This window comes from Lipotes vexillifer, unplaced genomic scaffold (assembly GCF_000442215.2).
Source record: "Lipotes vexillifer unplaced genomic scaffold, Lipotes_vexillifer_v1.1 scaffold657, whole genome shotgun sequence".
NCBI lineage: Eukaryota > Metazoa > Chordata > Mammalia > Artiodactyla > Lipotidae > Lipotes > Lipotes vexillifer.
In genome coordinates, this window is record NW_006774518.1 from 783,276 (window position 1) to 807,284 (window position 24,009).

A 24,009-nucleotide genomic window follows, 5' to 3' on the forward strand; every position below is an offset into this window, starting at 1 on the left:
CCCTGGCTCCTCCACGGGGGAAGGCCACAACAGTGAGAGGCCCGTGTACAGCCAAAAAAAAAAAAAAAAAAAAACCATTCTCATCACACCTCATAGCACGTGATCTTCATCAAGATCTTTCCTACTTCAGGGCCTTTGTGCCTGCTGTTCCCATTGCCTGGAAAGTTCTCCCCCAACTCTTTTTACTGCTGGCTCCCTCTTATCAGTCAGGGCTCAGCTCAAATGTCACCTCCTCAGAGAAGCTTTTTCTAACACCCTATTAAAAGCAGTGTGCACCTCCTCCAGTTAATTCCTTGTATATTACCCACTTTATATTCTCCAAAGCACTTATCACATCTATAATTATCTTGTTAATATATTTGTTTACTTGCTTATTAGTTAGTCTTTCTCAATAGGATCTAAATTGCCAGAGGGGGACATCCCTGGTGGTGCAGTGGTTAAAAATCCACCTGCCAATGCAGGGCACATGGGTTCGATCCCTGGTCCAGGAAGATGCCACATGCCACAGAGCAGCTGAGCCCATGCACCACAACTACTGAGCCTGCACTCTACAGCCCAGGAGCCATAACTACCGAGCCCAGGTGCCACAACTACTGAAGCCCGCGCACCTAGAGCCCGTGCTCCGCAACAAGAGAAGCCACCGCAATGAGAAGCCCGCACACCGCAACAAAGAGTTGCCCCCGCTCGCTGCAACTAGCGAAAGCCCGCACGCAGCAATGAAGACCCAACGAAGCCTAAATAAATGAGTAAAATTGCCAGAGGAAAGGGACCATGGCTGACTTGTTCACCACTGTATCCTAACTCCTAGAACAGTGTTTGACATACAGTAGGTGCTTAGTAAATAGCTCTTGAATGATTAAATGAATGGATGAATAAATGCACGGCTCTTAAAGGAACACTGCTAAAGGATGAGGGAATAAGAAGGCTTAGGGAACACTGAGAAGAGAAGAATGATTAGCAAATGTTTAAGGGGGAATTTAAAGGATAGATAAAGTAATGTCAGTGACATTGACGGGGGGTTGTCAGAAGGAAGGAGAATAAATGATTATCCAGAATGAACTTGAGGAGGGGCAACATCTTGGAGAAACTGTTAGCCTTAAGTAGGGATTTAAAGGGAGAGGGACAAAGGAGGCTTACAGGAGGGAAAATAAAGTCTCAGAAGAGACGAAGTAATTTTTAAGGCAAAGAGCACAGAATTTGGAGGCAGTAGATCTGCATTTCAGTCCTGGCTCTGCCTCTAACCAGCTGTTTGAGCCCAGGCAAATCCCTTACCATGCTGAAATCCGACTCCTCACTGTAAAATGGCTGGACTCTCAACCCCGCAGCTGTTAAAAGGTTAAACAAGAGACCAGGCAATAAAGATGACAGTCCTATATAACCTTGGTCACATTTTTGAGCATCAGGATTGTTTGGTTAATCTGGTTAAATCCTCGTCTTCTATCTCTATCTTAAGTTCACCCTTCCTGAAGCTGCCCTGAGCATCAGGGGGTGTTTTACCCAGAGTTCCTGGAGCCCTTGAATAGGAAATATTCCTATTCCTATTCCTAACAGAGCCGTGCTCTATTAGGACTTTCAGTTCTGTTAAAGCACATTGTAAACAGCAGTCTTTTAAAAAAAAGAGTCTTGGGCTTCCCTGGTGGCGCAGTGCTTGAGAGTCCGCCTGCCGATGCAGGAGACGCGGGGTCCTGCCCCGTTTCACCTGGAGCCCTTGAATAGGAAATATTCCTATTCCTATTCCTAACAGAGCCGTGCTCTATTAGGACTTTCAGTTCTGTTAAAGCACATTGTAAACAGCAGTCTTTTAAAAAAAAGAGTCTTGGGCTTCCCTGGTGGCGCAGTGCTTGAGAGTCCGCCTGCCGATGCAGGAGACGCGGGTTCGTGCCCCGTTTCGGGAGGATCCCACATGCCGCGGAGCGGCCGGGCCCGTGAGCCATGGCCACTGAGCCTGCGCATCCGGAGCCTGTGCTCCGCAAATGGGAGAGGCCACAACAGTGAGAGGCCCGCATAACGCAAGAAAAAAAATAAAAATAAAAATAAAAAAATAAAAAAAGAGTCTTTCTGGAAGCAGTCGAATTCGAAGAAAATCTTTGGGAAGGGGAAGAGTAAGAGGGAATTGAGAAAGAGTAATGGTCTTCTTCATTTGTGCTTCTTACCCCTGGGCCTCTTTTCCCACTTCCAGTTTTTTCCCCAAAGATGCTTCACATTCTTTGTTCAGGCTTTTTCATTTGTCTCCTGCTCAACCCAACCCATCCTTCATTTATAAGCCACCTCCTCCAGGAAGTCTTCCTGAAATCGTTTTCACTCATTCTCTGATCTGTAAACATAATCCTCCACTCACTCTTCTCCCCTCAGCACACATTTACAATTTGGTAACGACATATCTTGGTTGACGATGGATATACCTTGTTTGCCTCATCACACTCCCTGATTCAGTAATGGCAGATTTTGGATGATGATGGATATACTTTACCTGCCTTATCATACTTCCTAAGGGTAGGGACCGTGGTTGGCTTGTCATCAGTCTCCCAAACACCTTTTCATATCTCCCTCTCCCTCTCCAAGGCTCCCAAAGACTTGTAGGCTCTTTATTATTACTTTTTAAAATATTTATTTACTTGGCTGTGCCAGGTCTTAGTTGCGGCATGCGGGATCTAGTTTCCCGGCCAGGGATAGAACCCAGGGCCCCTGCATTGGGAGCACGGAGGCTTACCCACTGGACCACCAGGGAAGTCCCAAGACTTGTAGGCTGTTTAAAAAGATGGGGATGTTACTGATATGGGGGAGAGATAAACTGAAGTATAAACAAAAAGAGAGAAAAAATGGAAGAGATGGAAAAGAAATGAGGGGATTAGGTAAGGCCTTCCCACCTCTAGCATCTCCAGTGCCATGCATGGGTGTTTAGTTGCAACATTCCACAACACCACAAGCAGACATCCTGGAGAGAGCTGGAAAGAGGTGCAAACAGTTATGTGGGAGACACCTATATTAAGAAGATGTGGTGCTAACAGAGAGGCAGGATCCAGTCACAGTCAACTAGAGCAAGCCAAGCCAAGCCAAGCCAACACACACTAAAAATCACCTCCACCCACCCAGCTCTCCGGAGATAGAATAAACCCAAGGGGGAATTAGAGGACCAAGTGCAGAGTTGATGGAGATTCTGGTGAGGGAGGGAAACAGTCTTGAGAAGTGAGACATTTCCTGGCAATGTCTGTTTCCAAATGCCTTTTCCCTGCACTACATGTCCTAAAATCATTAAGTGTGAACTCACAGCAACTACTGCTTAAAAGCTGAGCTAAAGCATTTTTAGCAGGAATCCTCATCATCTGGTTATAGAACGCAAGTTTCAGCTAGATCATGAACTTCTTGAGCCAGACTGAACACCATGTCTCACTTCACATGAGCATCCCCCAGCACTGGGCCTGGCATCTGCCAGTGAAGAATGACTGTTGATTGAGAAGGATAAGAATATCTGTTTCTGTAATGGACACCAAGGGGGGAAAGAGGTGGCGGGGGGGATGAATTGGGAGATTGGGATTGACATATATACACTAATATGTATAAAATAGATAACTAATAAGAACCTGCTGTATAAAAAATAAATAAAATAAAACTCAAAAATTTAAAAACAAAACAAAGAATATCTGTATCTGGCATTTAGAAGATCTAGGCAGAGTCAGTCAAAAGATCCTTTCACATTGCCCTATTGGTGATGGGCAGTTCAATGACTGGCTATATATTTATTGAGACCATCTGTGTGCCAGGCACGGTTCCAGGTTCAGGGAAAACAGCAGTGAACAGGCTAGGTTCCTGTTCCTATAAAGCTACCTTCTGTTGGATAGAAACAGATCAAACCAGATAAATAGATCATTTCAGATAGTGATAAATGCCATGAATCCATATATCTGTGTAAAGAGACAGCACTTTGGAGGAAAACTACTTGAGATACAGTGGTGAAAGAAGTCCTCTCTGAATATGTTACCTTTGAGTTGAGACCTGAATGAGAAGGTGGAGACAGCCATGGATATTGCTAGAGGAAGAAGGGCCCAAACAGAAGGAACATGAGTGCAAAGGCCTGGCAGTAATGTCAGTCTTGTTATGCTCAAGGAACAGAAAGTATAAGGCACTGCAAGTAAAGCATAAGGAGCAAAATGGGGAGGGGAAGGTCCACCTGTAATCTCAACATGTAAGATAGTGGGTCCCCCCTTGGTTAAACATTGGAATCACCTGGAGAGCTTTTAAAACTCCTGATTCCTGGGACCCATCCCCAGAGATTCTGTTTAATTGATCTGAGGTGTCTCCTGGGCATCAGGAGTTTAAAAGTTCCCCCAATGACTTTAATGTGCAACTAAGGATGTGAACCATCGACTAGGACTTGAAGGTCATAGAAAGGCTCTTGGATTGGTGACGATACAAGGTTCCTGATGAGACTCAGAGGCCTTTCTCTGATATTCCAGGCCCAGATCCAGAAAGAACCCAATGTCCAAGAGGCCTTGGGGTAGGGATAGAGCCAAGAAAATGAAGCAGTCCAAAAAAAAAGAAAAGAGAGAGAGACAGACAGACAGAGACAGAGAGACAGAAGAGGACAGACAAGAGAGCCCAGAGAGGCAGAGAAATCCGAAAAACGTGACAAACTGGAAGGGGCAAAAACAAGTGCATACAGTCCCAAAGGGCCAGAGACTGAAGGAGAAAGGGAAAGCATGTGTATTAGTTTCCTATTTGCTGCTGTAACAAATTATCACAAACTTTTGTTTGAAATCTGAGAAACAACACACATTTATTATCTTATAGTTCTGTAGTTCAGAAGTCTAAAATAGGATTTACAGGGCTAAAATCAAGCCCTGTCGGCGGGGCTGGATTCCATCTGTAATCCATCTCCTAGCCTTCTCCAGCTTCTAGTGGCCACCCACTTCCTTTGCTCATGACCCCCCATCCTCAGTCTTCAAAGCCAGCAATGTCAGGCTGAGAGATAAGCTTCTATCTCTCTGGTTGTCTTCTTCCATTTCTGTCCTCCACTTTTTTCTTTTTTTTCTTTGGCTCACCACGCAGCACGTGGGATCTTAGTTCCCCGACCAGGGATCCAACCAGCGCCCCCCTGCAGCGGAAGTGTGGAGTCTTAACTGCTGGACCGCCAGGGAAGTCCCTGTCCTCCACTTTTAGGGATGCTTGGATAATCTAGAATAATCTCCCTACTTTAAACTCAACTGATTAGCAAACTTAATTCCATCTGCAAGCTTAATTCCCCTTTGCCATGTAAGGTAACATGTTCACAGCTTCCAGGAATTAGGACATAGACATCTCTGGGGGACCATTATTCTACCTATCATTACATGGATGTCCATTTTACAAAATAGACTTTGGTCATATCTGAAGTGTTTTTCTTGGATAGCTGTGTGCTTTATGAGCATGGAGCTGGGAGGTTTTTCCAAGATGAGTGTGTTGATTTGTGTACTTTGTTTATCAGGGTGTCATGTTTGAGTGTCTCCCTAATAAGTAGGGGAGAGAAGGATGCCTGGAGGAGTTGCCTAATAACATGCTGTTGCTTCATAAAGACGTACTGTTGTTGTATTGCTGTTCTTATTGACAATAAAACTAATGACAGAGTGCCTCTTTGCATGTGTTCTTTGAGAACGTCTATCTGTCCCTAAATAATCCTGGATGTCCGTCCCAGTGATATTCAGTGTGTATGAGACTATTTGGGCATATCTGTGATTTTGCATTATATGAAAGTATCTGCCTATTTGTGCATTTTGGGGCATTTAGACATAGCTGGATGCACACGCATGTTTGTACAACAGTGTGTGTGATCATAGTTGTAGACATCTGAATGTTTACTTATTCACAACCCCACAGGGGTAGCAGACAGAAAGGCCTAGCATGAGAGAGGTGGAGGAACTAGGAAGAAGAGGGAGCAAGGAGGAAGGAAGGAAAGGAGGGAAGAGGAGAGGGAAGGAGGAAAGAGGCAGAGAGATGGAGGTGAGGGAAGAGGGCATGAGGAAAACTCCGGAAAAAAAAAAAATCAGAAAGTAGAAGGGAGTTCTAGGGATCTGAAATTAAAAAGCGGCAGGGTGGAATCACAGCAAGGCCATGAATCAGAAGATCTGGGTATGGCTCCACTTCAGGTCATTCCCTTACTGTGTGACCTTGACAGTGCCAGGTCTCTGGGCCTCAGTTGACCAAAACAGTGAAAACAGACAACCTTTGGGTACATGCCAAAGAAGGAGAGAAAGAGAACAGTGGAAATAAAAACATACACAGGGAAAAGAGAGAGAGACAACTAGAAAGAGAGACATAGGAAGAAACAAGGGAGGCAATGGGAGCCAGCCAGAGGTACAGCTGAGAGAGCCCTACGCTGACTCCTTGAGGTGGGGGTGTGGGTGCCTGCTCTCCACCCCTTACCCCACAGCTTCAGTGTCCTCAAGTCCTTAATAGGTAAGGCAGAAAGATGGAGAGGAGAGAGGCCTCTGGAATGACAGCCACACACCAACACTCAGAGGCCTGCCAAAGCCGCACAAACCAGGATCCCTGCTTCCTGGCCCCAGGCCCCCAGATGTAGGTGTGCCAGCCACCTAGAATGACATACCCTGGCGATGTGGGCACACATGCCAAAAGCGAGCCGGGGTGCCCTGCCCACCTGTACACAGCAGGCCAAGGGGGAGGCGAGATTCGGGCAGTTCGGAGGGGTGATGGGGGCTACCCACCCCACACCTTGATACCTTGCCCCCAGAGTGCCCCATAGCGACCATCTCCTCGGCTCGAGAGCTAGATGTCCTTTCCACCCTCCTCCTCCAAACCTCACGGGGAAGCTGGAGAACCAGATGGGGTGTTACGCAAGCCCTGATGTTTACCTCCCGCAGGGGCCTCCTCCCTCCCTATAAAGCCTGACGTAGTGGGGAGATTGGCGGAGACAGACTGGTTGAAGAGAGAGGCGATTCCAGGAGAGCGCCAGAAAGCGTCAGAAAGTTAATGTGGGAGGCGGAGAGAGGGGCAGCGACGCAACCAGCAGCAGAGGCGCTCAGCCACCTGAGTAGCCCGAAGGTGGTCGCGATGGTCGCGGAAGGGACGGCGCCCGGACGCTGGCTCCCCATGGAGGCATCGGAGCTGCTGGGCCGGGGGCTGGTGCAGCGCCTGGAGCAGCTAACGACGTGCCCGCTGTGCGGGGGCCCCTTCGAGGACCCGGTGCTCCTGGCGTGTGAGCACAGCTTCTGCCGCGCGTGTCTGGACCGCCGCTGGGGGACCCCGCCGCCCCCCGGCCCCGAGGCGCCCCCCACCGCCTGCCCGTGCTGCGGCCGGCCGTGCCCCCGCCGCAGCCTGAGGTCTAACGTGCGGCTGGCGGTGGAAGTGCGGATCAGCCGTGGGCTGCGGGAGAAGCTGTCCGGGCCCGGGGCCCGAACTGGGAAACGCCGAGGGGGCCGCATCCCCACCATGGGCTGCCTGGACCCGCACGGAGAGGTGAGGCAGGGGTGCGCTTCGCGAGTCCGCAGCTGTCGGCCGAAGGGGCCATCCGCGGTCTCCCTGGGGAAGCGGGGAATGGCACCTCCCGAGCTGGGGCCCTCCTCGAAGTTTAGGCAAAAGATGGAGCTGGGGAAAGAAAAGCGGAGGACGAGGGGGCGGCAGCTGTCAAGTGAGAGATGCCGGGAAGGAGTTGACGCTTTGCCCAGAGCGAAGCTAGACGGATGCCTGAGTCTTGGGAGAGGGGCTGGAGGGAAGGGGTTGGAACACCAGACAGAACAAGAGGAGACCCCTAAGGCCCGGCGAAGAGCGCGGGAACTGGGAGGCTGGGAAAAGACGCCGCTAGGCGCCCCGGAGGCGGAGGCTAGGCGGAGGGGAGGGTGCTGGGTGCCTGGGAGGTTGGTGAGGGAGATCAGAACTCGCCCAGCAGAGGAGAAGCAGGAGGGAGGATGGACAAAAAGCTGGAGTGGAGGGGCGGGGATGGAGGCGGCTGTCACAAGTTGGGAAGAAGGGAGGGAGGCAGATCCAAACTCCCCTGCCGTGTCGTGGGGTGGGTCCCCGGGCTCCGGCCTGGGCCTTGTTGTGTTGTTATTGTTATCCTCCGCTCCTCCCAGGGCCCCAGGCAGAGGCGGCCACGGGTGGAGGCAAGGTCCGGGAAAACAGACGTTGGGACCTCTGGTTCCTCTCCACATCCCACCCTGATCACCCACCCACCTAGCCTCCCGCGTCCCTCCTGGGTCCTGACTCTTTGGCGTCAACCAACCCCATTCCCTTGCCGACCCCCAGGCGCCCCGCATTCCCGCCTGGCTTCTTGCCAGCAGCCGAGCCGGTCTCGAGTCTTGCTTCCACCCTTTGAAGTCTACATATACCTAATTAGTCTAGGTGTAATTGTTATAATTAGGCAAACTGCCTTTCCTCTCTCCCCTTCAACACCCTACGGGTCTGCCCCAGTCTTTCCCACTAGACTGCGAAGCCGGAAGAGGGAATCCTAGTATTTGGATGAGGAGCATCCAGCGCCCTCTCCTGGCTCTCATGGTACCCTGCAGATCTGCTGGGCCTTCTGGGACACATCCAAGTCCAGCTGCTTCCTTGGTCAGGGTAGAGAGACAGAGAACAAAGGGCCCTATAAACGACACTGGGCTTTTATGGCAAGAGGGGAAGCAGCTTTATTATAAGGCTATAAATGAACTCTTAGCCTAAGGACTCTAAGTATGTGTTTGGTCTGTGTGATGGAGGAGGCGGGGGATGTTTATCTGGGATACACCCTCAGGAAGGTGGATAAGGATGGGGGCCACTGAGAAAGAGAAGGGGGGCGGGCTGGGAGGAAACAGGGAACGGTGAGGACTCTGGGGGCAAGAAAAAAGCCTGGATGAGGCTGGGGAAGGGGAACTGAGAGGCCTTGCGGCACGGCAAAGGGAGGAGGAGGACAGTAGGGGTGGAGTTAGGAGGATGAGAAAGTGGTGACTGAGAGGAAGGAAAGGTCATGAAAGGGGAAGGGGGAGAATGAGAGGAAAAGGGAGCACAGGGGATAAAGAGGTGAGATCAGTCGGAGATGCGAGGAGGGACCTCACCAAATCAGACCCAGCTACCTGAGGAGGCGAGGGAAGAGCTCCCCACAGTATGAAGCCCAGAGCTCACATCCATGTTTTTTTCTGCCCACCCCAGGATACGAAGAAGACATGGAGAAGGTGAGTTCCATTTTTACTGTTTTTTCTTTTCCACTATCAGCTGCCACATCCATCATCTTCTTACAGGAGCCACATCTTTGTCCCCACTCACAGACAGGTTTTGTGGGTGTGGCCTCACCCTTTTTTTTTTTTTTTTTTTTTTTTTTTCTTGCGTTATGCGGGCCTCTCACTGTCGTGGCCTCTCCCATTTGCGGAGCACAGGCTCCGGACGCGCAGGCTCAGTGGCCATGGCTCACGGGCCCAGCCGCTCCGCGGCATGTGGGATCCTCCCGAAACGGGGCACAAACCCGCGTCTCCCGCATCGGCAGGCGGACTCTCAAGCACTGCGCCACCAGGGAAGCCCGGCCTCACCCTTTTCTGCTCCAGAGATGTGAGTGGGGTAGAGGTGGGGACATCAGAGGGCAGAGAGTGTCTACCAATTTCCTGACCCTTCTCTCTCATCTGTCCAGGTTTGATGCCCCAACTCCCAAGTCATCTAACTCAGAGGACTATCTCCCTGAAGATTACCCAGTGGTCAAAAACATGCTTCATAGACTGACGGGTAAGGAAGGCACAAGGGAGGGAACTAAATGAGAGGCTGTTTTCAGTTTGTTCCCTTTTCTCTCTCAAATATGATCAAGTCCTTTTTGATGTCTGTATTAGTTTCCTAGGACTGCCATAGGAAAGCATTGCACGCCGAGTAGCTTAAACAATAGAAATTTATTGTCTCATGGTTCTAGAGGCAGAAGTTAAATGATTCTAGAGGTAGAAGTCAAGGTGTCAACAGTGTTGGTTCCTTCTAGGGGCTGAGAGGGAGACTCTGTTCCAGGACTCTCTCCTAGCTTCTGATAGCCTCAGGCATTCCTTGGCCTGTGGATGGCATTCTCCCTGTCTTCACAGCATTTTCTCTCTATACACACTTGTCTTTGGGTCCAAATTTCCCCTTTTTATAAGGACACTGGATATATTGGATTGGGGTCCACCCTAATGACCTCATTTTAACTTGATTACCTCTGTAAAGATTCTATTTCCAAATACAGTCAAATTCTGAGGTATTGGGGGGACCTCACAACTTTCGGGGGGGGGAACACAATTCAACCTATAACAAGGTCTATCCTTCATTCCTCATATTCCAGCTATTCTCTCCTCTTACCTGTTCATACACTCACACAACAGACCCCTGGGGGTCAGCTGCTTCTGGGGAATCCCTGCTGCCACCACTTCTCATCACTCCCTTCCAGAAGTGTCCCAGGATTCCCGCATCTCCTTGCCCCTGAGGCTCTGAGCCTTCTCTGCAGCTTCTGGGGAGTTCCTTCCATCACTTCCAAGGCTGCCCTCTGCCCTTCTTTAAACTGCCTAGAGAAGGTGCTCTGCCCTCTTGGTCACCCACCATCCCACCCAACCCAGATTGCTTTTAGCACCCCTAATCCAGAAATCTTTCCTCAAAGCACCCATACACACAAGGCCAATGATTAGTTCTTTCTGGTCCCTTTGGCTATCACCACCTTCTCTCTCCTCTGCCCTGCACTCCCTATAGAAATAGGCCTGTCTACTCCCACCAGTTCCTGTGGGTGGTGGGTTGGTTTCTCAGGATACTTGGATTTCTCCCTCTGGCCCTCCCCTCTATCATGGGCGGTGCTGGTATCTGGTATCAGTCTTCCTCTTTAGCTCCATCTTCTCCATCCTGTTGACCCAGCTCCCACCCCCGCCCCAGATGCTGCAGATTGAGGTATCAGTCCTCACCCTCCCTAGAAGTCAGACAGCCTCACTCTGCCGCCAAGCGCGCAAACCTGGGCAACCCCTCCTTCAGTCTCTGCACTGTGTCCCCTGCCCTGGGCCAGCAGGGTCCTTCTCCAAGTCCAATTCTCCAGAAGGAAGTGGCCCATCAGCGCAGGCTGGGTCTTGCCCAAGCCTGCTCTTCATATGCCTTCACCCTCTTTGGTCCTACAGCCGCCTTTTGAGCTGCTGTGGGCCTCTTGTGTACCCTCCGCGCATCCTCTCCATCCTATCCCTCCTCTGATTCGGAAAGCCAGCTCACACGGTCCTCCCCCTGCTTTCTCCTCTCCAGCCGACCTGACCCTGGATCCTGGCACCGCTAACCGCCGCTTGCTGGTCTCCGCGGACCGCCGCAGCGTCCGACTGGCCCCACCGGGGACACCCGCACCCCGCGACGGCCCAGGGCGCTTCGATCAGCTCCCGGCGGTGCTGGGCGCGCAGGGCTTCGGGGCTGGCCGCCACTGCTGGGAGGTGGAGATCGCCGACACCGCCTCCCGCGGAGACTCTTCCGGGGAGGATGAGGACGACGGGGAGAGCCGCTATGCCCTGGGCGCGGCCGGGGAGTCGGTGCGACGCAAGGGCAGAGTAGGCCTATGTCCCGCGGAGGCTGTGTGGGCCGTGGAGGGTCGCGGCGGCCGCCTGTGGGCGCTCACTGCCCCGGAGCCCACCCCGCTGAGCGGCGCCAGGCCCCAGCCGCGGCGCATCCGCGTGGACTTGGACTGGGAGCGGGGCCGCGTGGCCTTCTACGACGGCCGTTCCCTGGACTTGCTCTTCGCCTTCCAGGCGCCCGGTCCCCTGGGTGAGCGCGTCTTCCCGCTGCTGTGCACCCGCGACCCCCGCGCCCACCTCTGCCTCGTGCCAGCGGAAGGCTGAGAAGCTCACCCACAACCCTTATTCTGGCTTGGTCAGAAATAAGGCTGCTTCCTCTTGGGCACGGAAATCCTTACTCATTCCAGGCATCATGTCCACGCCCATTGCCGGTGTATTGATAAGCACCCCTCCACCTACATTGTCTGTTTTCTTCCAGATAGTTAGGACCTCAACTGGCCTCCAGTTTCCACATCCGTGCCCGAAGCTTAATTCATTCCTGCCCCCCCCCCAAAATCTTGGGATGCTTCTCTCCCTTGGTTACCCCAGTACTTCCCAAGGGATCTCTCCCCTTCTATCTTTCCCAGGCCTGAATTGGGGAACAGGTCCTGCCCCATCAGTACTGGTAACTGGCCCATGTTTAATACCCAGAGGCCCTGCCGGTCAAACATTTACCTCCCACCCCTGCCTCTCCTCCTGGCAAAGAAGGGCCCAGTGCCCTCTCCACAGGTCTGAGGCTTGGGCTTCCCTGCCTCGTCCATTCTGAGATTTCTCCTCAAGAGAAACAAAAGCCTCCTCCCCCAAAACAAGAGGCTTGACTCTGGCCTGGGCCTTAGGGCCCTCTTTCTGGGGGAGAAGGGGGCAGGCCAGTTCTACTCCACCACGGCGGCTTTCTATGCTTACAGCCTTTTCCCATTAAGAACCTTCTTAAAACCTCCCCCCTGCACATACTCACAAGCAACCAATGGTGCTACCTCTCCTTTCCTCAACCTGGGAATGGCCCAGACACCCCAAATTCACCCTTGTATATAGCCTCACTTCTTTCCCCATATGTATAAATGGGCCTGTATTTAACACATTTTGTGATGTTATTTATTTTGTGCATCTGTGGCAATAAATGAGATCTCAGTGGTGGTATGGATTTGACTGATCTCTGCAACTGGGCATGGCAAGAGGCCTGGAAAATGATATCTAGATCCCAGTAAGGGGTGGGGAAGGCCAGCACATCTGGGCTGGCAGAGACATCAAAGCCTAGGAAGGAAGGGGTGAGAGTACATCTCTTTGCTCCCTCCCTGTTCCTTCCTCTCCCAGGGACCCAGGCCCCTGGGACCGTGTTGGATCTGTCTCCTAAGCTGGAAGACCAAAGTCTGAGGAGATAGTTGGCTCTAAGTGACCAGTCTTGAAGCCAGCTTTGTCAGAAACCCTAGGTCACACAAGAAGGGTGAGGGGAGAGGACATGACTATTTCTTTTTCCATTTCCCATTCTCCCAAGGTGAGAATGACAAAGACCTCTCTCTCTCCTAACTCCTCTTAAGGGCATGACGGGAGTGGGCAGGAGAGGAGGGAAAGGGCTAGGAGCCCTGAGGTCTCACATAAGACCTCACATCCCACAGGCAAGGACTAAGAGTTAGGATGACATAAATACATTAGCTCTAAGCCAGGATTAACAAGCATAGCTGGGGCAAGATTGCCTGGAATCTGACTAGGACCCTGGCAGTGAAAGCTGGGGCTGTTGGAAACCCAATTTAACTGTTTGGAACTCAAGTAGAGAGTGCAAGGGGCCAAGATAATTAGATCACAGGACAGGTAGTTTGGCAGTGAGAACAAAGGGAAAAGACTGGGACCAAGATGCCTGGATCCCTGAAGAGAGGAGGCAGAAATGAGGGCTGGGGGAACCCAGAAGCCTGGGTTCTGGAATAGCAGCAAGTCAGAATTCCAGGATCTCTGTCTACCCTCCTCCCCCTCTTCCCTCTATCAGGCAGAGGAGAGGGGAGGAGGGGTCTGGAGAAGGGACCAAACCATGGGTTAAGTCCCTGAATAGCCACATGAATACATTCAGGGCCAGACAGACACAGGAATGGTGGGGCAGAGAGGAATTTAGTGCTGCATTGGCCCTGGAGGGGGCTGGGAGGGGTCAGGAGGCTGGGGAGGGGTGGTGGGGCTTGGTCCCGGGGTTGCATGACGCCGTCCTTTGCGGTGGCCCCGTACACAGTGTGTATGACCACAGCCCTCCTCTTCCTCCTCGTCACTCTCCGTGGAGCTCTCGCCAAAGGCCCGAGGTTTCTCATAAATACAGCAGCCTGGATTTGGAGGCAGGAGCCCAATTAAAAAGGAGGAAGAGATAAGATGGAGCATCAGTTCCATTCCCATTGGATCTCGGTAAAAATCCCTACTTTCACCATTTTCTCCTCCTACCTTCCAGGAACCAACTTCCCCAGGCCCACACCCTGGGACTCAGACACCCAACTCCCTCGTCCTTTCCAGCCAGGAATCCAAAGCTTCACTTCTCCCACTTCAGATACCTCTTGACTTTAAGCCTTGGCACATCCCAATTCAAGCCTCTCCCTACCTCTGTTCCTCTAACTTTAACCTTCTCTCCCTGATACTGGAGAACCACCAGGACAGCCACAGGATTGTGAGCATCTGGGGGCTTCGGGAAGGTCAGTGAATGTGAGAAGGCAGAAGACATGCTGAGGGGAGCCAGGACTCCAGGGTTACTGTGGGCCAACAATTACTCACATTTTGATGAGCGGCGGCCCATGTGTTCGTTGTCCACAGTGTCACTCGTCCATTCCACCTTTTTCTCTGGCTTCCGTTTCCGAAGTTTGATGGTTAGGCTCCGGTTCTCCTGGAATGTTAAGAAGGATGGGCATACCTAGCTAGTCCCCTCCTATTAAACTTTCCCACTTCCTCCCGGGGGCCTCCTCTCTTCCCTTCCCCAACTCAATCAGGATCAGACATAGTGCCAGAGGAGCTGAGGGCTGGGAGAAGATAAAATAGAACAGAATTTTGGCCTCAGGGAGTCCCTTGAGGAATCATGAAGTATTATTTCCTGTTCTTGGTAACCACTAGTATACAGAGAAGACACAATTCCTAACCTAGGAAAGGTCCCAGCAAATCTTCAAAGGAAAATATAATCCTCGCTGTTTCTCCGTCTTCCTCCCCAAATCATCCTTGGTGGTATTAATACATGGAAATTATTTTCTCAGTCACCAATGCCTAATCTTTGATCTCCCTTTCTTTTTTTCCAGACCCCCTATTCTTTTTCCCATTAAAGAAAGAACTCTGTTCTCACCTCTCTCATCCTCAAGCCCAGCCCTCCCTACCTGTTATCCACCTATTCCCCAGCATCCTGGCATCTCTAGTAACTATTACTCTAAACTCCCTTAGTCCAAGGGTTATTAAACCCAACACAACCTTCTCCATTTGAAGGCAGCTTAAGTCGTTTTTGCAAAAATGCTACATTTTTCTCTATTTATATCTCCTCTGATTTTTCAATCTTCATCTCCCTTTGCTTGTTCCCTCATTCCCTCTGCTTCCTTTTACAATCATCCCTTCAACAAATTATTTACTGATAAGTATGGTTCCAGTCAAATTCCCCTGCAGCTGGCCTCCAACCATGCTTTCTCACACAGCCCTTCATTTCCCCCCAGCACATCCCTTGCTCCTTAATCTCCAAATTCCCGTTCTTTCATTACTTATACACACCACCACTCCAAGAAGCATCACCTATATCCTAACTCTATTGCATGTCTCTTGACCAGCCTTCTGCACCAACTCTGACACACCCCAAATCTCCCAATACCTTGAGATTCTCCCAACCCCACTTCCTCCCATATCCCCAGGCCCAGCCCCTCCAGCAACTCTCCAAAGCCCTATCCCTTCCCTCCCGGTATCTCCCCAACCCCTAAACAGCACCGCCCCCCGCCTTTCTCACGGGCTCGGTTGTCACGGTAACCGTTGTCTCAGTGACGGTCTCACTCAGCCCGGCCCCTGCCTCCGCCATGGCTAAGGCTGAAGAGAGGGAGGAGGGGAGGAAGGGGGATGAGGCACCCTTCTGTCTTTTCTGTGTCTCTGAGGTCTAAGAGAATCGGTATCGGATTCAATTAGTAGCCAGGATCCTCCACCTTCTTTTTTCCCCCTCCTTCTGGGCCTTCGCTGCCCCACCCCTGGGGATAACCTGTCCAACCCCACTTCCGGATCTCCGCTTCCGGGTGTGACGCATTCTGTGGTCCCCGTTTTCCCTTCCTGGCACTAAATGCGTCTAAGCTCAAGGTCGCCGGATTAGTTCCGCCGTAATGCGACAGTGCGCAGGCGCCGCAACGCTACGCAACTTTGGCGGAAGGGGCGTCACTGCGATGTGGAAGCAGGGGCGGGGCGATCAAGTGCAGGACGCGCATGCGCCACAGAGGTTGAGCCGGAACCTGCGGTCGAGGGTACAGTTGGACTTGGCGCTGCATACTGGTTACCGCACGTGGTTCAGATGTCCAGTAGCTGAGTCCATCCCACCCCCATCCCTTGGCTGTGTGGGAGCGCCGAGAAAACTAAGGGGCAATAATAATGATCCTACCACGGCCTAGCTTCGTTTTCTTATTGTTTCGTCTGGGAATTAAAGAATCGAGACCTGGGAGCAGTTAGAAACACACTTGATTAAGAATCTGGGTTGGGTCCCCGAGCTGGGCCCCCCAGTGGCGCAGTGGTTAAGAATCCGCTTGCCAATGCAGGAGACACGGGTTCGAGCCCTGATCCGGGAAGATCCCACATGCCGCGGAGCAACGAAGCCTGTGCATCACAACTGCTGCGCCTGCACGCCTACTGAGTCTGCATGCTTAGAGCCCGTGCTCCTCAACAAGAGAAGCCACCGCAATGAGAAGCCCATGCACTGCAACGAAGAGTAGCCCCCGCTCGCTGCAACTAAAGAAAGCCCGAGCGCAGCAACGAAGACCAAACGCAGCCAAAAAGAGAAATACAAATACTGTATGCAGCCAAAAATAAAATTTAAAAAATAAATTAATTAAAAAAAAAAGAATCTGGGTTTTAATCCTCGCCCTGTGCCTGTAGGTGTTCGAGCAGGGCGCTTAATGCATCTTCAACTTGGATTTTTCTCCTTTCACTGTGCTGTAACTTGGAAGATGGAGGCGCATAAACCACTCACACCCTGCGTTTTAGCTCCCAGTCTAATGGGAAAGACTGGCATAAATACTAACAGAAATATAAGACATTGGAATATTAACATAGATTTAAGTCTCATCTATGAAACTGAATTTAGTTACATACTGCCTACACTTGCTCTGGGGTGGAGATGAGTAAGATTAAGCACAGAAATTGTCATAAGTTACAATATAGGCCAGTTTATAAGGTAAAAATATGTGTATGTTTCTCAGGGAGCACAAGAGTGGCAAAAAGAGAACAGGAAGGCAGACAAATGGGTTTTTTAGGTAAAGAAAGCAGCTTACAAAGTCGTAGTTGTGCGCACTGAAGGAAATGCAGTTTCATACTGAAGGGATGTAAGGGTGTGCCAAATGGTGACTGACAGGTGGGCGTGGTTATATAAGACGCCCTGTATGCTTTGCTAAGAAACTTGCACTTTATCCAGTCGGTGAAAGGCTTAAAGCAGGGTAGAAACATGAATAGATTTGTTTTAGATTTCAGGAGTGAGGCAGGAGAACTGTTCAAACATACACTGGAGAAAACTGCCCTGCCCATCCCTCCACGTTGCTGTGGGATCAAACAAGATAGTGTATGTTAGAAAGCTCGCAATATATAAAGGGCCGCACAATTACAAGATAATCGTTACCATCACCTCTTGGTCTCCATTTAAACCAAGGAATGCAGAATCAGCATTCCCAGATTGAAATTTGAATGTTTATTGTGCCTGGACTAAGCATTTGCTTCCCTTTTAAGTTTCTGGTTTGAACTGAAAAAAGCAAGATACAACTCAGCATGTATAGTAAATCCCATTAAAAAAAAAACCAAGTATCTCTGTGGAATGGGATTCCCTTTGATTTTTACTTTTTTCTTTCTACCTTTCTATATATGAATCTATTACAATGTAAAATATATATACATATATTACATTTATCTCAAGAGCAATAAAAAAAATTTCCAAAGTGTCCACCTGTATCTCTGAGTGTCAGATTGTTTTATTGTCCAGACTTACATATCAACTGAATCTGGTTAAGTTTTCTGTTGAACCTCCCACTATCCAAACTCCCACTCTTTGTTTCCCTAAACTCAGGAACCAAATAGATTTAGATAATGAGGGAGTACTTATAGTTGCCTTTTAATATTAACCTCATTCCTGGCTCCATTTTTTTGTCCTTGTTTTTTGTTTTATTTATTTTTTCCCTTTTTGTTGTACTAATTTATATTCTCTTTTTGTAGCTGATATATTTGTTGAAAGGACAAATATATCTCTCTAAGCTAACATAAATTTCTTTGGAAGAAGACAGATTAAAAATAACAGACATACGCCTGGCTCTTATACAAAACTATAACTTTAATAAAGGAAACTCAACTAGGGTAGGAGTACTCTGGGGACAATGGTAATCCCCACATGATGATCTGCTTTTCCTCTGGGAGCAAAACACCGCAATCAGGAGACGGACAAAGGATCTAAGAACCCAGTATCTTTCACCTTCCAAGGAAGAGGAGGAGAGATTGTTGAGTCGCTCAGAAAAAAAATCAAGAGTCTTCCTTCTCCTGGAACCTATAGAGAAAGAAAGGACTTGTTATATTGACCAAATGAAGAGGTTCTAGCAATGTAAGATAAGACAGTCAATTAAATAATCAAGAAAGACTTTCATTTATGACCGTGGAGGAGTAGCTCCCCTAAACAACCCTCCACAAATTCAAGACAACTAAAAATGCTGGGATTAAAAATATATCTTGCAAATTATGAAGTATGCCAAGATTTCTTAGGAAAACGAAAAGCACTAGCCATAAAAGAAAAAAGGATAAACTAGACCTCATAAAAATTAAAAACTTCTGGTCATTAAAAAAAATAAAAAGTTAAGAAAACAAATAGGTCAGACTGGGAAAAAAATATTCGCAAAAGGCACATCTAACTATAAATATTTTTAATCCATTGGTGAGAAGGCAAGAAAGTAAAGGCAACCTTCACACTGGCTGAAATGATATAAAACCAGGAATCTAGACAGGTAAGTTAAAACTGAAGCCCCTGCTACCATGGTGCCCTTGCTGGTTTGATAGCCACATGGGTGAACTAGAGACAAACGTACAATGTCTGATAGGAGATACTCTGAATAAGTTTGAGACCCCCAAAGGGCTACCTCTTTGTATAAAAGGGAACAAGAAAAAAAAAAATCCAACTCTTCAGAAGAGGAATTTGACTGTCTCACTAGGTAGAGGGAGGAAAAAAAAAAAATCTCCCCTGAGAATTTCTAACCAAAAGCTGGCCTTTACATTGGATTTTCAGTCCAAATTCATACTACCTATGTGCTCCAAAAAACATGAAGCTGAGAATTTATTTAAAGTGATTCTAGCTTGGTAGCACCTCAAGGCACCTGAACAGGAAACACAAATGCTAAGAATACAGCTTTCACCCCAGGCCTCAAAGAATTCCGTAGTCCAAATTCTAAAAAATCTGAGCTTATCATCAAAAATCACAAAAGAAAAAAGGCACCCTGAGAGAGTCAGTAGAAATAACAGATGGCAGCATCAGACCCACAAAAACTGTGGGTATGAGAATTAGCAGACAGAATATAAATATCATGTTTAGTATATTTAAATGTAATATATATTTTAAGAATAAAAGGAACAATTTAAAATATGATTAAAGAAGTGTGAATTATTAAAAATGAGGAGGGGATTTGAAAAATAATCAAGTAGAACTCAAAAAAAATTTTTTAAGTAACAATAATTGAAATAAACTGAAAACAGAATTAGTGAACCAGAAGAAAGACCAGAAGAATTTACCCAGAGGCAGAATAAAAAGAGATGGAAAATATAAAAGGGTGAGAGAAATGGAGGATAGATGATAATGTCTAATAAACAACTAATTAATTAGAGCTCCAGAATGTGAGAATTGAGAACATAGGGGAAAGGCAATACTCAATGAGATATGGCTGATAATTTTCCAAGGTTGCTGGAAAAAAAAATCAATCCTTACTTTCAGAAAGCCCAGCAAATCCCAAACACAATAAATAAAAGAAAGCCACATCTTGATATATTGTAGTGAAACTGCAGAACACCAAAGAGAAAGAGTTCTTAAAACTATTCCGTGTTCTTTAAATCACTCAAGAGTAATTCTCACCAAAGTAAAACTACCTTGAGTGCAGTGGAAGATTCCAACATAACACACTGATCAGCAAGCAATACTTGCCTTCTGTATTTTTTTTCTTTCCTTTTAAATATCTTAAAAGCTTTAATTCACTGGGTGTAAAAAGGATAAGAAAAGTGTAAATTAAAAAAAAAAGACCACAAATCTCCCTATTACTTGAACTGTACAGAAATGAGGGATGGGACCAAAGGAAACAACTGTTTATTCAGTACAAAAAGTAAATCGCTGGATTTGTTTAGGCAGCAAACAGACTGAGAAAGGGCAGAGGAGAGGGAAAGGATACACACTTGCAGTTGGTACAGGTGTAGAAGACGGTCTGCCCTTCATCAGCGGAGCGCATCTGTCTGGTGTGGTATGCCATTCCCTCGTGCCCACATCGAGAGCAGCGCCTGTCAACCTGGGAAGCGACTGGTGGGTTAATAATTCCCCCTACTGATCACAGACATCACGCTATCACACTCCTCAGACACTGCTGTTTTAAAGACCCCTCTTCCCTCTTAGAATTGGGTACAAAACACTGCAGATCTGTGCAATCCCCCCTTCATTTCTTTCCCACCCTCCTAACGGGGCCAGTCCTCCATGTCACTCACTTACCACGGGTCCCTGGAACTCAGGTCCTTCCTCCATCGACACGGGCATGGCTGTTCCCAGTTTGTGGAACACAACTGAGGTCTTCACAACCTTCGCCTCAAAGTCTGCGCAGGCAGTAAGAATTGGTTTGGAGTGGGCTGACACCCACAACTCCCTCTCGGTTTGGCCAGGAGGCCTTATATTCTTCCCTTCAGGTTTCGACCCAAGACCAAAATTGCCCTGCTTTAGGGTCCCCCTCTTCAATCCAACCCATCCTGAGGTCCTAAAGCCTCTGACCCTTCCACGCTGGGCCCTCTGCCGGGGCCGCTGCGTACGAGCCCCTCACCTCGCACGTTGATGGAGAAGCCACAGCGAGTACACGCGACCGTATCCTGAGCTCCGGGAAGAGGCAGGACCGAGCCGCAATCCGGACAGAAATCCAGGTCAGACTGAAAGCTGGAGCAGGTGCTGGCGAGGTCCATGATGGACGGATGGTCGAGGGCTGGGAAGGGGACGAAGAGTATTAATAAAAGAAAGACAGTAACTCCCTCCCCACTGAAGGGTCCTTCCTATTCTGTCCCTGGACCTAAGCATACAGAACCCGAGCCCTTCTCCCACGCACGCCTTGTGCCTCCGTGACCAAGGAGCCCAAATATCCGGAATTGCAAGCCCGGGTCCGGTACTTCGACTTGGGGGCTTATCGGGGTCTGGCGTGAGGGGCCAGCCAGCCCAGCGGGCTAGAGGACCTGCTCTACGCGGCAGCGGATCAGTGAGAGCATGGCGGGCTAGAGCGTCGATGCGTCCCGCCTGACGATTGGCTGTGACGTCATAATTAATCGCAAACGTGGTCCCGAGAGCCTGGAGAGCGGGAGGAACCTCTCTGAAGGAAAGTTTTAGCGCCACCTTCAGCCTGGTTCTGTGACGTCGGCTAAGGAAACAGGTGATTGAAGATGGTCCTCCGGTTATTTTTCCCTTCAGGACCCAGTACTGGGGTGTTTATTTTATTGGTCTCGAATTTTAAAGGGACGCAGTCGCGGGGAGCGTTTCTCCTGAAAAATCGTACTAACCTTACTGAACACTGATTTCTTTGGACGAGAGAACTACTACTTCCTCTGTTCCTGAGTTGATATTTTTTTTCAGCTGCCGGGCAGTGGTTAAAAACAAAGCGAAACATTCTGGGAGTTACAGTTCTAACGCTCCTTGGACCTCGCGGTCTAAGCAAGGGCTCTCTGCAGAGCCCCTCCTGGCTCGCGTGCTTTGGGGGCTGTTCTGGGCCGTTGGAAGGGGTGAGTCAACTTCTTACGGTGCAGGAAGTAGAGAGGGTGAAGGCGGAGGAGGAACATCTAGTCCTTAGGCACGATGGGAAACAGGGATGAAGTAGGACACTTGGGAAGGGGCTCAGGACCTTGGAGGTGGCGGAGCAGAAGAGGTTGGGACTCCTTCCTCTTTAGATGCCTGCCAGATGAGGGAGGTTAGCATTAGTCAAGGGAGCAACCTTGGGTAGGATTTCAGTAAGACTTGGTCGAGTTTGGCTTTCGGTTGCGGACCCCCTTCCACCTTGTCCCCCGCTTCCCATGGACCAACTCTACTTCATCATCGTCATCCCTTAGGTGGACAGCTGACATTGCCCTGAACTTTTATAAAGCATCAGGGCAAGTATTTTTTAAATCTTGCTATTTTAATTCATCTGTAACCTACCATCTAAAGTATAGAATCTGGGCTTCCCTGATTGGCGCAGTGGTTAAGAATCCGCCTGCCAATGCAGGGCACACGGGTTCAAGCCCTTGTGGGGGAAGATCCCACATGCCGTGGAGCAACTAAGCCCGTGTGCCACAACTACTGAAGCCTGCATGCTTAGAGCCCGTGCTCCGCAACAAGAGAAGCCACCGCAGTGAGAAGCCCACACACCACATCAAAGAGTAGCCCCCCACTCTCTGCAACTAGAGAAAGCTCGCGTGCAGCAATGAAGACCCAATGCAGCCAAAAATAAATAAATAAAGTATAGAATCTTTTTTTTTTAAATAAATTTATTTATTTATTTATGGCTGAGTTGGGTCTTCGTTGCTGTGTGCGGACTTTCTCTAGTTGCAGCAAGCAGGGGCTACTCTTCGTTGTGGTGCCTTCTCTTGTTGCAGAGCACAGGCTCTAGGTGCGCCGGCTTCAGTAGTTGTGGCGCTCGGGCGTAGCTGCTCCGCGGCATGTGGGATCTTCCCAGACCAGGGATCCAATCCGTATCCCCTGCATTGGCAGGTGGATTCTTAACCACTGCACCACCAGGGAAGTCCCTAAAGTATAGAATCTTGTTGTTCTGAAGGGACAGCTTCTAGATGAGTTTCCTAGTTCGCTTCCAGTCCATCCAACCCCGCTCAACCTGATAGTTGTGCTAAGCTCCTTACATATAAAAGTTTTGGAGCCATCACTATTTTCTCCTTTGAAAGAGACAAGCTGTGATCTCTCCTAGAGAGAGGCTTTGATCTACTTCTCTCTGCAATAATGGAAATACTCACAGTAGTGAGGGGATTAAAACTCTTGAGTAAGCTACTGGAGAGTGACAAGCCTCATAATAATTTGTCCTACAAGGAGAGGTCTGTTGCTGAGCCCGTGATGGTAGGCAAGTTTTGTTTTTTGTTTTTTTGCAGTACGCGGGCCTCTCACTGTTGTGGCCTCTCCCGTTGCGGAGCACAGGCTCCGGACGCGCAGGCTCAGCGGCCATGGCTCACGGGCCCAGCCGCTCCGCGGCACATGGGATTTTCCCAGACCGGGGCACGAACCCGCGTCCCTTGCATCGGCAAGCGGACTCTCAACCACTGGGCCACCAGGGAAGCCCGGTAGGCAAGTTTTTATTCTCTCTTCTCTGTGTGTCTTTCTCCTTTGAAAAGGGGACTTGAAATTAGCCGTCTTTTCTCGCCAACTTTCCCTTTAAAGTTTGACAAAATTCAGTGAAGATCCACCATGAGTTGAATACTGTCCTAACTCAGTAAAGGAACTAAGCATTATAAGGCATGGCCCTTTCCCAACAAAAGCTCACAATCTGTTCAGTTCATATTTATTAAGCACCTATGTCTGTCTTTGAGCTGAAGTTGGGGCTGCAAAGCTGAAAACTATGGTTTCTGACCTTAAGGAGTGCAAATGAATAATTAGAATGCAATGAAAGTACACTTATAGGACAAGATGTGAGAGCCCAGGATCGGCATAAAAAACAAATAGGCCTGTATACTACAAAGAGGACTGGTAAATGTTTTAATAAAAAGATACAGTGTCATGGGGAATGTAAGAGAGAAAGATACTCAGATATTATGTGATGAGGATAATCACTAATCAACAAATCAGTAATTTTGAGAATTTGGGATTACAGACTCTAATGTTAAGTACTGTGCTAGATACTATGTACAGAGAAATAAAAATAAGGTGGTCATATTTTTAAAATCTCAAAATAGGTATATGTAGTCAGGCAAATAAGAATATGCCCAAGAGGTCAGTGAGATCCAGTATTTGTTATCAGATCCTTTCTGATATGATAGATAGATCATTGTATTTGTAGATTGAAAAATTATAGTTCCAACTCTTTATGAGTCTGAATTTCATCATCAAAATGTTAAAAGTGATATATGGATGCAGATAGCACAGTGGAAACGATGATTGATTTTCAAATGAGTT

The 24,009-nt window shown here is 48.8% G+C and overlaps 3 protein-coding genes across 3 annotated transcripts; 1 reads left to right on the forward strand and 2 right to left on the reverse strand.

Annotated features, from left to right (window-relative positions):
- Nucleotides 1-6,916: 6,916 nt before the first annotated feature.
- Nucleotides 6,917-11,765, forward strand: RNF39 (ring finger protein 39). The gene is made up of 4 exons (XM_007449222.1): nt 6,917-7,449; nt 9,115-9,137; nt 9,587-9,678; nt 11,185-11,765. The coding sequence occupies exons 1-4, from the start codon at nt 7,045-7,047 to the stop codon at nt 11,763-11,765; spliced, it is 1,101 nt and encodes a 366-aa protein (XP_007449284.1). The 5' UTR covers nt 6,917-7,044.
- A 793-nt stretch (nt 11,766-12,558) lies between these two features.
- Nucleotides 12,559-15,698, reverse strand: PPP1R11 (protein phosphatase 1 regulatory inhibitor subunit 11). Its single transcript, XM_007449223.1, has 3 exons — nt 15,418-15,698; nt 14,220-14,328; nt 12,559-13,780 (listed from the first exon to the last, which is right to left on the reverse strand). The coding sequence occupies exons 1-3, from the start codon at nt 15,484-15,486 to the stop codon at nt 13,578-13,580; spliced, it is 381 nt and encodes a 126-aa protein (XP_007449285.1). The 5' UTR covers nt 15,487-15,698; the 3' UTR covers nt 12,559-13,577.
- Nucleotides 15,699-17,961: 2,263 nt separating this feature from the next.
- On the reverse strand, nt 17,962-20,848 carry POLR1H (RNA polymerase I subunit H). The gene is made up of 4 exons (XM_007449224.1): nt 20,699-20,848; nt 20,377-20,477; nt 20,070-20,179; nt 17,962-18,189 (listed from the first exon to the last, which is right to left on the reverse strand). Exons 1-4 carry the CDS (start codon nt 20,832-20,834, stop codon nt 18,165-18,167), a joined length of 372 nt encoding a protein of 123 aa, XP_007449286.1. The 5' UTR covers nt 20,835-20,848; the 3' UTR covers nt 17,962-18,164.
- Between the last annotated feature and the right edge of the window lie 3,161 nt (nt 20,849-24,009).

Bases quoted from the DNA above. Each gene is read 5' to 3' on its own strand.
- POLR1H (XM_007449224.1), bottom strand. From the start codon at position 20,834: ATGGACCTCGCCAGCACCTGCTCCAGCTTTCAGTCTGACCTGGATTTC. The intron at 20,180-20,376 runs GTAAGTGAGTGA...GTCGCTTCCCAG, and splicing joins CTGAGTTCCAGGGACCCGTG to GTTGACAGGCGCTGCTCTCG. The intron at 18,190-20,069 runs GTGTGTATCCTT...CTTTCTCTATAG, and splicing joins TACACCTGTACCAACTGCAA to GTTCCAGGAGAAGGAAGACT.
- RNF39 (XM_007449222.1), top strand. From the start codon at position 7,045: ATGGTCGCGGAAGGGACGGCGCCCGGACGCTGGCTCCCCATGGAGGCA. The intron at 9,138-9,586 runs GTGAGTTCCATT...TCATCTGTCCAG, and splicing joins ACGAAGAAGACATGGAGAAG to GTTTGATGCCCCAACTCCCA. The intron at 9,679-11,184 runs GTAAGGAAGGCA...TCTCCTCTCCAG, and splicing joins CATGCTTCATAGACTGACGG to CCGACCTGACCCTGGATCCT.
- PPP1R11 (XM_007449223.1), bottom strand. From the start codon at position 15,486: ATGGCGGAGGCAGGGGCCGGGCTGAGTGAGACCGTCACTGAGACAACG. The intron at 14,329-15,417 runs GTGAGAAAGGCG...TTAACATTCCAG, and splicing joins TTACCGTGACAACCGAGCCC to GAGAACCGGAGCCTAACCAT. The intron at 13,781-14,219 runs GTGAGTAATTGT...CTCCAAATCCAG, and splicing joins GGGCCGCCGCTCATCAAAAT to GCTGCTGTATTTATGAGAAA.